Below are 11,971 nucleotides of genomic sequence, written 5' to 3'. Positions count from 1 at the left end.
TTCAACACCTTACGCTTCACCAGCGCCTCCCCAAACGACGTTTACTCCCTTTAACCACGGGAGTCAAACTCGTTTTTCGTCTCGCCGTCGGTATACCAGTCCGCATCCGCAGAAAGGATGGGGAGTCATCCTGGCATGAACCGACCGACGCCTAACCGCAAGGACCTCTCCGGCTGGTCCTCGCGCTTCCTGGAACTGGAATCCTCTGCAGGAACATCCAGGGATGTGTGGAATTCACGTCATCCTTGTCTTGTTCAGGATGATAATTCCGTCAGGTTTACAGCTTCTCAAATGAGAGTTGTAAAGTCCCGGTTCAGCGCTCGGGGAGAGTGATCTCCGGCACCCAGTCATTCAGGCTACGGCTTTCCTCGCAGAACAGGTGCAGCTTCTCCAGAGCTGGGTCCTCCCACGATCCTTCAGCTGGGTTCTGTTTCAGCACAAGAGGGAAAGGAAACATTAGCATCGCTGTCCCAAAAGCAGACTCTGGTCTACTTTAAAAATGTTCAGCTCAACTCAAGAATCATTTTGCTGGCATAATACATACCGTGATAAGGACGCAGTGCGCATCTTCAACATCCCCAGCCTTGTCGCCCAAAAGGTCGACCAGTCGCTGCATGTCGTTCACTCTGACGATACTGATGTCGTTGTCGAAACAGAACGCCTGGATGAGGGTGAAGTGAATCTGCAATGCGATGTCACACTCGTACTCCTCATCGGTTGCCAGCACGCAGAAGGACACGCTGTCAGGATCACTGGAAATTTTAAAAATTAAAGACAATGTTAGTATACAAATATACTCATATTCAAATTGAATAATAAACCAAATAGTCTACATCTCTGGTTGCTCGTTTATCGGGGAAATACTTACACATTCATAACTTTAGCAGACTCGTGGACTCCAATGGTTAGGCATTTGTTGTTTTTAGCCGAAATCAAAACTTCTTCCAGTGCCTTGCCGGTGGACTGAACTCTCACGGCGGTTTTCTGCACGAGGACTTCTTCGAAAGTCATGATGATAACGATTAATGGTCCTCCGAGTGTCTCAGTTTATCGAAAGTCGGATAACTCCGAAAGCTCTGCGAGTACCCTTGGTTCAGGCTGCGTTTTTATACTCTGGTCTCCCTGGTCGTTGTGAATGTAGTGGCACCTCATTGGCTGCTTGAGCATTGTATTGGTATGCTAATAGTATTGTCACTCTGGCTCGTGGCAGATTGATGAGGCCTGATGACACGTCACGTCTTTTGTTAGCCGTATACGCACTGACCTTTCCTGCTCAGAAAAAAAACTACTTTTGATTAACGACGCGCACAACAGTGAAGTTATGCTGCTTGACCTAATTCTTATTCTTACGTTAGAAGTTTCAGTAATTTAAAAAAGAACTTTTTCAGATGCACACCACAAGTGTACAACAACTTAAAATTACCCCAGTAACTGTATAAATAATATCCAGCCATTAAATTCTGTAATAGGCTACATATAAATATAAGCATCTGTATACATGTCGGATATAGCGTACCATTTTTAAACGTGAAGTAAATTATGGAATAATACTATACTGGCCAGGATTCGCTGATAATCATTGGCGACCCGTGCCACCCGGCATCCCCCTTCTGCAAAAAAAAAAAAAAAAACTGGCTCGCGACAGGTGGAGCTGCGGTCCTCTGTAAAGAAGTTGGCTGAAAGGATGCCATTATGCTCGCGCCAGTATGAAATCGCAGCTATTATTAGACCTTCTTTACAAATGCAAATGACCAGCGTGTGCCGTGCACAATCTGCTGCAGAAGATAGAGCAAACCATGGTCGTTGGCGATTTACACCCTGTATTTATTTATTTATTGTATAACAAATCGAACTTTTCCCCCCACTTGGCAAGAACTAGTAAGGATAAAATAGATTTTTGAAAGTATCATTTTTAAACCTAAAGAAAAGAAAACTAAAGACAAAACAAAGCGAAAACTCCAGATATAGTTATCCCCACAAGTTTAAATATCAGTGAATGCCATCCAAGTACTCTGGCGATAGCCCACATATAAGTTTGCAATATTGATGTCCCGAGCTCGATAGAACACCACATTCATGATCATTTTTCTTTGCAAAATATTAAAGTAACTAACAGACGTGATAGTAATGATAGTGGATGAAAATCGAACGTCGAAGTACCATCCCCCACCTTTATGGATAGCCCTCCTGGAGCAGATGGACAAGTGTCGCTATGAAGAGGAGAGGAAAAAAAACCTAATAGTCCAGACCTCCAGATGCTGCTGCATGCCTGCCTATTGTCCACGAGTCTTTACAAATGTGGAGCAGCGCGTGTCACACCAAACTTCGATAAGATTCAAATTGAACTAAATAATCGACCAGCTACTTCTGCATTGTAAGGGATTCATTGAAACGCATGCCAGGGAGGAGCCAGGCCTGTTTAATTTGTGCTGCGGAGTCAAGCAATGCACACAAACAAACACTTACTGCAAATCCCCACGAAAGTTTACTAAACAGACTTTTATGTAATTTCGTCGCCTATAGCACATAACATATCAGACACATGTCTCGTGTAGAATCTTCCAACGTGGTTTGTTTGGGATACAGTTACTGGAATTTTTCCCTGTGATCAGTTCAATGCCTCCTTGATAGGCACGTGCAAAAAATCAGCACTAGGTTTATCTCGTCGATACCAGCAGTCCTAACCAAAACATCAACAGAGACACCCTCAATCAATTGCTCAATCAACATTAACATTTATATGCTCATTTAGACATGTGTGACGTGTGTTGGAATGGCCATGGTAAAACACAGGTTTGAGAGACCTGTTAGTGCTGATAGATTACATTTATTTCGTAGAAATATTTAGATCTTGGGATTATTGTACTGTAACAGCTTCCGTGACGAACATGTTGGGACAATACCTCTCAGCTGGCCATAATTAGTTGGGCCACTGAATGTCTTCAAAGTGAAAACTTGTTTCATACACCTCTTTGCTGTGCGTGGCGCGTGCAGGCGGATTGGAACTACAATCGCATCTGAGGACCTAAAAAAACTGGCCACCACACTGCTCGCGCCCTTCCCCCACTTTAAACAGAATAGCCACGAGTGACAGGTGGTCCGGGTGCAGAATCATCAGCGAACAGAAGCGCATGCCGAACCCTGCCCTCATCTGACTGCTCTGTACAGATGCAAATTAGCAGCGTGTGCGTTGCATAAATTGTCTGACAACGTATAACGTTGTCTGGAAATCCTGTTGTTGTTTTCCACAAGTAAAAAAACAACAACAAATAAGCAGTGTTAGTTCTGCTCGTGCATCGATAACTGTGGCCATTGAATAATTAATATTCATTCTCTTGATCTATTTTGGACCATCTCCAACGCAATGCAACATCATAAAAACATTATCCTTCTTTGGAGTGTGTAGTCATGCTTAGGCAGCACTTCTTAATTCAACACGCTATTGCTATCAATGTAGGTGTATTTTTACTTTTTATTTCTATCTCCCTGTTTCATCATAGGTTGATAGACGTTGCAATTTAAACTGAAAACACTGCATGACAGAACCGAAAGACTACTGCTAATTAAAACGTACAGGTGCAGCTATCTATCAAGATTCAAAACAGAGGTGGCTTAAGTTAACCCCTGCCCTACCCCCACGTCGGCAGATGGAGCCGGATTGCCCTGAGGAAAAAAAAAGTAAGGAGACATTCCAGATGCCACGCGCCGAAGTTGGGCTATTGTCTAATAAGAAAGCTTTACAAATGCAAAGCAGCAACGCGTGCCACGAGCAATCTGCCTGCTTCAATAAACTTTTTTGGTTGTTTCAAAACTGTAGGAGTAACATTGTATGTATCTTCCTCTATGTATGCAATTTTAGGCGTGGTTTAATGTTGACAAACATCCACATTCATTAATCAAAAATAGAGTTTACCAACTGGCAGACAAAAATTTAATACAAAACTTTTTCAGAGGTAATAAGTCAGCTGTATGGTATTTTTGCTTCGTAGATGTATTTATTCCACCATTTTAGCCGAAACATTCAGAAATAAAACAGTGCCGCAGCCCTGACCTTATGCCTCGGCATTTTCAAAAAAGTTCAGACTTTATTGTAATTTACCATAACTGTTATTCACATTTCCAAAAGACTAGTCTATGGGCACGCGTCTGACCAGAGGTCAAGCATTGTCTTCTCAGAGCCAATCAAAGCTCCCGCTGCAAACTTCAGTTGGCTCGCAGACCGTATATATAGACTGTGACCTGCCACTGGGTTGATACAAAGCTGTTGATTCCGCACATCGGTCGATATCCCCCTTCACTACGTAACAGCAAGATGCAGAGTCCAGGCAAATCTCTGAAGGAAGCACTGGTGGCGGCTCACTCGGAGGACCGTCTCACCATTGGCGTCTATGAGTCTGCAAAAATCATGAACGAGTAAGTACACTTAACTTACAGTCATGCCTGCATTTCCTCCGCAATACTTTATTACTCGTTTCATCTGCACTATGGTTGCATGAACAGACACTAAAACGTTTTCTTTTTCCATTTCCAGTGATCCTGACAGCGTGTCCTTCTGCGTGCTGGCAACCGATGAGGAGTACGAGTGTGACATCGCATTGCAGATTCACTTCACCCTCATCCAGGCGTTCTGTTTCGACAACGACATCAGTATCGTCAGAGTGAACGACATGCAGCGACTGGTCGACCTTTTGGGCGACAAGGCTGGGGATGTTGAAGATGCGCACTGCGTCCTTATCACGGTATGTATTATGCCAGCAAAATGATTCTTGAGTTGAGCTGAACATTTTTAAAGTAGACCAGAGTCTGCTTTTGGGACAGCGATGCTAATGTTTCCTTTCCCTCTTGTGCTGAAACAGAACCCAGCTGAAGGATCGTGGGAGGACCCAGCTCTGGAGAAGCTGCACCTGTTCTGCGAGGAAAGCCGTAGCCTGAATGACTGGGTGCCGGAGATCACTCTCCCCGAGCGCTGAACCGGGACTTTGCAACTCTCATTTGAGAAGCTGTAAACCTGACGGAATTATCATCCTGAACAAGACAAGGATGACGTGAATTCCACACATCCCTGGATGTTCCTGCAGAGGATTCCAGTTCCAGGAAGCGCGAGGACCAGCCGGAGAGGTCCTTGCGGTTAGGCGTCGGTCGGTTCATGCCAGGATGACTCCCCATCCTTTCTGCGGATGCGGACTGGTGTACCGATGGCGAGACGAGAAACGAGTTTTGGCAGAGCTGTTCTCGGAAGAACAAGCAGAAGAGGTCGAATAGTAGAAGGGAACAAGAGGACATTTTGCAGTTACGCGCTCCAGACTTAACAGAGGAGGCAAAAAGAGGAAAATGGTCCGAACAAAGGACAGTTGCGGACATATAATACCAATGTATGCCAAGAATTTCTGTAAGAATGAAGAATAGATTCAAGATATCCACGTGACGTTGATCTTTTGCTGGATATATGTTGCTGTGAGTAGACAAAACATGAACGTTCTCTAAGTCAAAAACGACTGAACATTACTCTGTCTGTAAGGATTTGACTTAGAATTTGTACCTGTCTTATTCATGTTGCTAAATAAACATTTTGACTTTATAATTGTGGAAGTGCATTTCTCCATGACGTCTGAACATGTCTACCTGTGATCTACATACAATAGGAATATGGTATTTTTATTTTTTTAAGGAGCATAAAGAGTAAACGATTTCTGTCGTTACCCTCAGTCGTGATTCCACAACATACAACTTTGATTTTAATTCGATTACTTCGAAACACTTCTAAAAAAAAAATGAAATGGCCGTGGTTATTATGACTGTCACCACTAGATGGCAGTGGTAACTGCAAAACGCATGCAGTGGTACAGTCCAGTGAACAACAGAACCACGTCTCTTTGAGTTGGTGGTCGCGTAACCAGAGGTATGCTTCAGCATCCCATATACTTTTTTTTTAAGTTGTTTCTATAGGATAGAAACTTAACAGTATGCACTGTAAAATTATTAAAACTAAAAACCTACTCTCTGAAAATCAGAATATGATGCTTGCAGATATGTGGCATTTAGAATACAGCCTCACCCCAGTGATATAAAAAGCTAAAAGCAGATTTACATAAAGCAGTAGATGTGCAATGGCTGTCGCGGTCTGTTTGAAGATACCTTAAGTCTTCCACTCTTGCACTTCCTTTGAGGGTCTTTAAAGGAGAAGCATTCCAGGGCACCTAGGGACATCACAAAAACAGTAACGTTGCATAGCCGGCAGGAACCATGGAACTGGAATTAAAGGGCTGCACGTCGAAATCCCAGGCAGGGCACCACTGTCATACCCTGGAACAAGGTGTTAACACATATCCAATTGCATACATGGATATATTAAAACATGAGGTTTGGAAGATACCCTGTTTTAGGGTGTCCCCTAAATACAAAAACAAATAACACTCCCTTGGAAGGCTGTGCCATGATATTTCCCACTTCTGTCATGAAAAATCCTCACTGCCCAGTGCACTCACTGCCAGGGCACCGCAGCTCTCTGAAGGTCAGCAGCCAGCTGATCTGGGGTGTGCTCATTCCCTAGCCCTCCTGTTCTCATTCTATTGTCTGTTCCCCTTTCCCACAGTTTTCTCTTCACTGCTTTTCACTGGGGCCAGGAAATCATTTGCCTTTAATTAATGCATTTCGATTGATTCATTGATTGAATGTGGAAATACTGGTGAATTTGTGTGCACTCCCTGGTTTTTGCCAGGGAGCTGAGCAGGCCAGACAGACATTCTAGCAGAAGAAAGAGCTATGGGCTGGATTCTCACTGTTGTTCAATCGCCTGTCCCATATTGTGTATTAACATGCAAGGCTTGGCTAGCACATCTAGTGCAGCAGCGTAGTGTGACAGTAAGGAGCAGGTTTTGTTACTCAAAGCACACCTATTTGATTCCCAGGTGGGTCACCTCTGTGAAGCAAAAGTGCTTAATCTAAATTTCTTCAGTACATATCACACAACAGTTGTGTTGCTGATAAATGGATGATACTGAACTACGTAAGTGTGAGCAGAGCAAATAAATGGCTTTGCTCTGAAGTATGTCGGCTGTTTTGTAAGTGACCACTATGGTGACACGTTTGTTGCCTCTAGATTTCCAGTCCAATGTAGTGAACAAGGCCTCTATATTCAAAATCAATGGATGCGTTGCTTAAATCGGCACAAGCGCTGTCATCACGACTCGTTTTTTCACATTCAACCATACGTCATCCAGCTATTTGGGCTAAAGGTCATGCTTCCTGCTCACCAGCAGGTGTCGCCTTAACCATATTTTTTGCTTTTCTGCAGCCTTGCTATCAGTACATTTTTTTGCTTTAACCCTGCTGAAATACGACAGATACAAAAGATTCAAAATACTTCTGAAACCTCTGAAAATCTGGTTGTATTTTTAAATTTTTTTTTTATGAAGGAACAGAATAGAGAGGAAATTCCTCGAGAGACAGGAAATTAAGAGGCAAAACCACAGGCATAGTCGGCTTGTTTTACCATTACACTCTGCATGCCCTTTTTATATTTAGGATTTTACTAGGCCTATACTTAGCAAAATATGCGCGTGCGTCCCCTTAATCATGAGTCTGTGCGCCCTTAATGAAGCCATATTTAAACCACTTGTGACAGTCCTTTGTTGCCATGGTGGTAACATACTGACACAAATCGAACAGACAAATGTTGAATTATTCAACGGCCAGAGGAAGAAAAATGCTGTCTATAGATGGGCTTGCAGGCTCGTGTCGCCTTAGACGTGCTAGCAGCTGTTACGGAAAACTGATGGCTAGATCGAGGAGATACGGTCAGAGCACATATACGTCGACCCCCCACCTCACAGCACGAGCGGCAGGTGGGACACGGCAGCTATTATGACAGGCCCGGAGTGTCCTGGGCGTAAATTGCCACACGCCAAAGTCCGGCAATTATGGGGCCCCTTTACAGATGCAAAACAGTGGCGTGTGCCGTGCTCAATCTGGTGATTCTGGTCTTATGTGTGCGACGCGTATATCTAAAACAAGATAACGATAAAGGCTAAAAGAAGATTAAGACATTGAAAATCGGTGAAAGAGTGAAAGTTTTGCAACTTTTTGTTATGGGGACATCTTTTTTTATTATAAACCAATTTTTAAAAGTTAAATATGAAAGTTGTGAGGGAGCGAAATGTTAAAGCCAGCTCATCGCAGGTGCAACGATTGGGAATTGCCGCCGCGTGCTGTATATTTGAAGTTATTCCCCCTCTTCTTGTTTTTTTTTTTTTTTTTTTTTGTAAATCTCTTTGAAGCAATTAAAAAAGCAAGCCAGGGTCTGCCCGGTAACCACGATGACAAAGACAGCACTTGTGATTCCACCCCCACGTGGGGTGCTGACACGCGCCGCTGTAATTACTGTGGGGCATATTTGCATTCGTTTTGTTCTGTGAACCAATCAGCAGAGGCAGACGCGGAATATCCAGCCCACTGCCGAGAAACGCCGCTCACGGACTATAAATGCGCTGACAATGCTCTTACGCCTCACAGACGAGCGGTACAGTCAAGCAAACAAGGACTTATCTCGTATCTGACATTAACTGGATAATAACTATGACTCTGGAAGAATTTCGTGGACAGGACAACACCGTCGAAGCCAGTGACAGGTAAATGCATGTTCCACTGAATATACGTGGATGTTTCTGGAGAAGGTGTTATGCACCAAGAACTAGATAACAGTCGAGTTTCATGTTTAGTTAGATAATGACTGTAATATAGGTAGATTTGCGTCTCTAGTAACCGTATTGCGGCAATGTATTTACAAGTGTACATTTTCCTCCATGTCATTTTCAGAATGCAGTCCGCTGGCAGTGCCCTTGAGGAGCTTTTGGTTTCTGCGAAGAAACAAGACTGTCTAACAGTTGGTGTCTACGAGTCTGCACAAGTCATGAATGTGTAAGTATCTGAAGCCGTCTATGTGATGCACGCGTGCACCGTCTTCCGATGCAGTTTCTCATCATTTGATGTTTGATCAGTTTCTTACAAGATTCTGAAAGTGCCAGTTCTCAACCGCTGCTTTCGTTTTTTGTCATGCAGTGACCCAGACAGCGTGGCTTTCTGCGTGCTGGCGTCAGACGAAGAGTACGAGTGTGACATCGCGTTGCAGATCCACTTCACCCTGATCCAGGCGTTCTGCTTTGACAACGACATCAACGTGGTCAGGGTGAATGACATCGAGCGTCTCGCCGATATCCTCGGCACCGAGGAGTCCGGGGAAGCTAAAGATGCACACTGCATTGTAGTCACGGTAAGTACCGTCTCTTTAACCGGTCTATACATTGTTTTGCCATGCGGCAACCGGCTGATCACGTCGGCGTGTCGATGCCTCTTATCTGCCATGAAGCTAATCGCCAGGTTTGTTTTGTCTTTTGTAACAGAGCCCCAACGCAGACTCCTGGAAGGGCTCCGCTCTGGAGACGCTCACCATGTTTTGCGAGGAGAGCCGCAGCGTGTACGAGTGGGTGCCAACCATCACCCTTCCTGAGCGATGAACCCTGACGTCTGGTCGGAGAAGGCGACAATGATGATGATGAAGATGGTGAAAACGCTTAACCTCTGGTTGCGGTGTCATCCTACCAGAGCAGGTGGATCACACTCTGGCAAATTCCAGAACTCTCTGGATTATCCTGCGGGAGGGATCAGATGAAAGTGGATTGGCTTGGGGCGCGTTTGAATGTCCTGGAGAGCAGTCTGGAACTGAGCGCAGTGGGGACCTTCACAGGGAGAACTGGGACATTCTCTGCAGAACCCTGTCTGCAACCCCCTGACCGCAGTGGTGGTCAGTTGAACCAGGGGGGCGTTCGAGGACCAGAGACGAAGGTGGCAATGACCTCTTGAGGCTGTGGAGACAAAGGTTATGGGGACTTTTTTTGTGAAGGAGAAACAAAAAAGTCAAATCCTGCAAGGGGCATGAAGGGAAAAAAGAACTGAACTGGCTATAAAAGACATGAACCGAGGCGCAGGTGACACAAGCTCCTTGTTGCAAAAGGGGACGTTTTTATGTTTTCTGCACGTGGAGATGAGGAGATGAGACTGTCCTGGCAGCAAGACAGCGCAGAGACTCTTCAGGGTGTTGATTCACTGCTTCACTCTGACTTCAGTGAAAGAGAGAGTGAGCAGTAATGTGTCATTGTGTCAACCTGTTTTGAAACTGTAGAGCGACCTCATTATGTGCTTTGAAATAAATATTTGAAACTTTATCTCTGAGTCATGCACTGTGGGAGTTTTCTGTAGCCTTGACACAGTAGGTAACCAGTCCATTTGCATACATTTTACAGAGTTGTAAAAAAAAAAAAAAAGAAGTGATGACACCAGATTTGGCAGAAAATGAAAAGTACACAGTAGAACTGAGGCTTGAGGCCTGGCACCAAAGGCTTTGGCCTGCAGGCTGGTCACCAAGCCAACGGTTACTGTGGAACAATAGTGTGCCGACACAAGGCAGCCCTGGCTGTGTCTGGCCTCTCCCCGCTCGTACACCAGCTGCCTCCTGCAACAGCTTGCACAACCGTGGGGGCTGTGAATGGCAGGCAAGCCTGTCTGTGTGGAGCACAGCTACTGCACAGGCGGCACAGAGCTAGCCTGATGGGGAAGGTGGGGGGTTCTGTACTGCACAGTGTTTAGGTTGGAGATTTTGCTGTGTGCATTGCCTCCACCCTGCGGTGCAGGGACTGGGTGTCTGGTGTTGAACTGGTGTGGGAGGTGAAGGACCTATCATAAGCGGGGGTACATTGATATGTCTCTGCAGCACAGAGACCACCTCAAATTAACAAGTTGGAAAGCCTGGCTCATCTCGTGGTCTGCACATGCAGCAGCTAGGATCAACAACAGAAAAGTAGATTGAGAACAGCTGGATGAACACGTGCGTGCATGTGTGTGTGTGTGTGTGTGTGTGTGTGTATGTGTTGTGAGAGAGTTAGGGAGGGAGGATTGTCAGGTGTATTCCTACATGAAAGGGAGTCTCAGGTAGCCAGCACCCTCCCACACCTGCTCACTGTATAGCATGGAAGTCTTTGTCTTTCAGGAAACTTCACAGATGTAGCTGACCTACTGGCCCAGCAACAAACTCACTCACTCACTCACTCACTCTCTCTCTCTCTCTTTCTCTCTCTCTCTCTCTCTCTGTCATACACGCACACACGAACACCTGCTGTCGTTAACCACAATTACTACTTCTGGTAAGCGTCTTTTCTTTGAATCACAGGAGATTCAACTGAAGTCTCGTGGGCAACTCCCTAATGCACAAAGTTTGAGAAATCAAACGCATGTCAGAACACATTCATTAAATACCAAATTAAATGTCAACATGCAGCAAGAGAAAGAAGCAAGGTGGAAGAAGAGAGAGGCCTCAGCAGCACACTCCTCACAGTAACTTCCTTTAGACATTTTATTTAATTGCAAGGAGCAAACAGACCCACATGCCTTGTCACTCTGTGTCTAACTGTCAGTCAACAGTTAAACTGCACAGCCGTTTTCACATATGAACACCGGACAAGGTCCAGAGAATCAGGTCCGCAACTTGGCCGGAATTGCCCTTTCACACATTTAGCACGCAACAGGAGACTGTCGCGTTCTCGCCTACAGGAAATACTCCGGTTTGTGAGATAAACTGATGCAGGAGGCAGGTGCAGAATGTATTGTCTCTTTTCTGCATCTTAGTCAAACACTGCTATCCGGTTTCTTGTAAGGTCCACATTTTGTCTTTCTCTAAACACATCTGCATAATTTTGCATGTCAAAAATGACTCCTTCTTTCTTCCCTTTTTTGTCACCTTATCAGCCCGCTGAGCACCTTGTTTTCGCAGGGCTGTATTCAGTTACACTCGTGCACCAGTCTTACTCACTGCTGACTGAGAAGAGGAGTTCCATGGAAAAGAATGAAGCCCATTGCCAGGGGAGTTTCCGCATAACCCACGGAGTCAGAGAAGAGAAGCACTGACAGATTTCCCATTCAA

General features: G+C 44.9%; 3 protein-coding genes across 3 annotated transcripts; 2 read left to right on the top strand and 1 right to left on the bottom strand.

The window, feature by feature from the left end:
- Window positions 1–313: 313 nt before the first annotated feature.
- LOC118776811 (growth arrest and DNA damage-inducible protein GADD45 gamma-like) lies at window positions 314–1,014 on the bottom strand. The gene is made up of 3 exons (XM_036527395.1): window positions 869–1,014; window positions 545–752; window positions 314–427 (listed from the first exon to the last, which is right to left on the bottom strand). The coding sequence occupies exons 1-3, from the start codon at window positions 1,009–1,011 to the stop codon at window positions 314–316; spliced, it is 465 nt and encodes a 154-aa protein (XP_036383288.1). The 5' UTR covers window positions 1,012–1,014.
- A 3,295-nt stretch (window positions 1,015–4,309) lies between these two features.
- Window positions 4,310–4,970, top strand: LOC118776812 (growth arrest and DNA damage-inducible protein GADD45 gamma-like). Its single transcript, XM_036527396.1, has 3 exons — window positions 4,310–4,413; window positions 4,532–4,739; window positions 4,857–4,970. Exons 1-3 carry the CDS (start codon window positions 4,313–4,315, stop codon window positions 4,968–4,970), a joined length of 423 nt encoding a protein of 140 aa, XP_036383289.1. The 5' UTR covers window positions 4,310–4,312.
- Window positions 4,971–8,527: 3,557 nt separating this feature from the next.
- gadd45ga (growth arrest and DNA-damage-inducible, gamma a) lies at window positions 8,528–10,188 on the top strand. The gene is made up of 4 exons (XM_036527008.1): window positions 8,528–8,627; window positions 8,815–8,916; window positions 9,058–9,268; window positions 9,399–10,188. Exons 1-4 carry the CDS (start codon window positions 8,575–8,577, stop codon window positions 9,510–9,512), a joined length of 480 nt encoding a protein of 159 aa, XP_036382901.1. The 5' UTR covers window positions 8,528–8,574; the 3' UTR covers window positions 9,513–10,188.
- The last annotated feature ends 1,783 nt before the right edge of the window (window positions 10,189–11,971 follow it).

This window comes from Megalops cyprinoides, chromosome 4 (assembly GCF_013368585.1).
Source record: "Megalops cyprinoides isolate fMegCyp1 chromosome 4, fMegCyp1.pri, whole genome shotgun sequence".
NCBI lineage: Eukaryota > Metazoa > Chordata > Actinopteri > Elopiformes > Megalopidae > Megalops > Megalops cyprinoides.
Note: the sequence above shows the minus strand (reverse complement) of the source record. Positions and strands in the feature narration are given on the sequence as shown.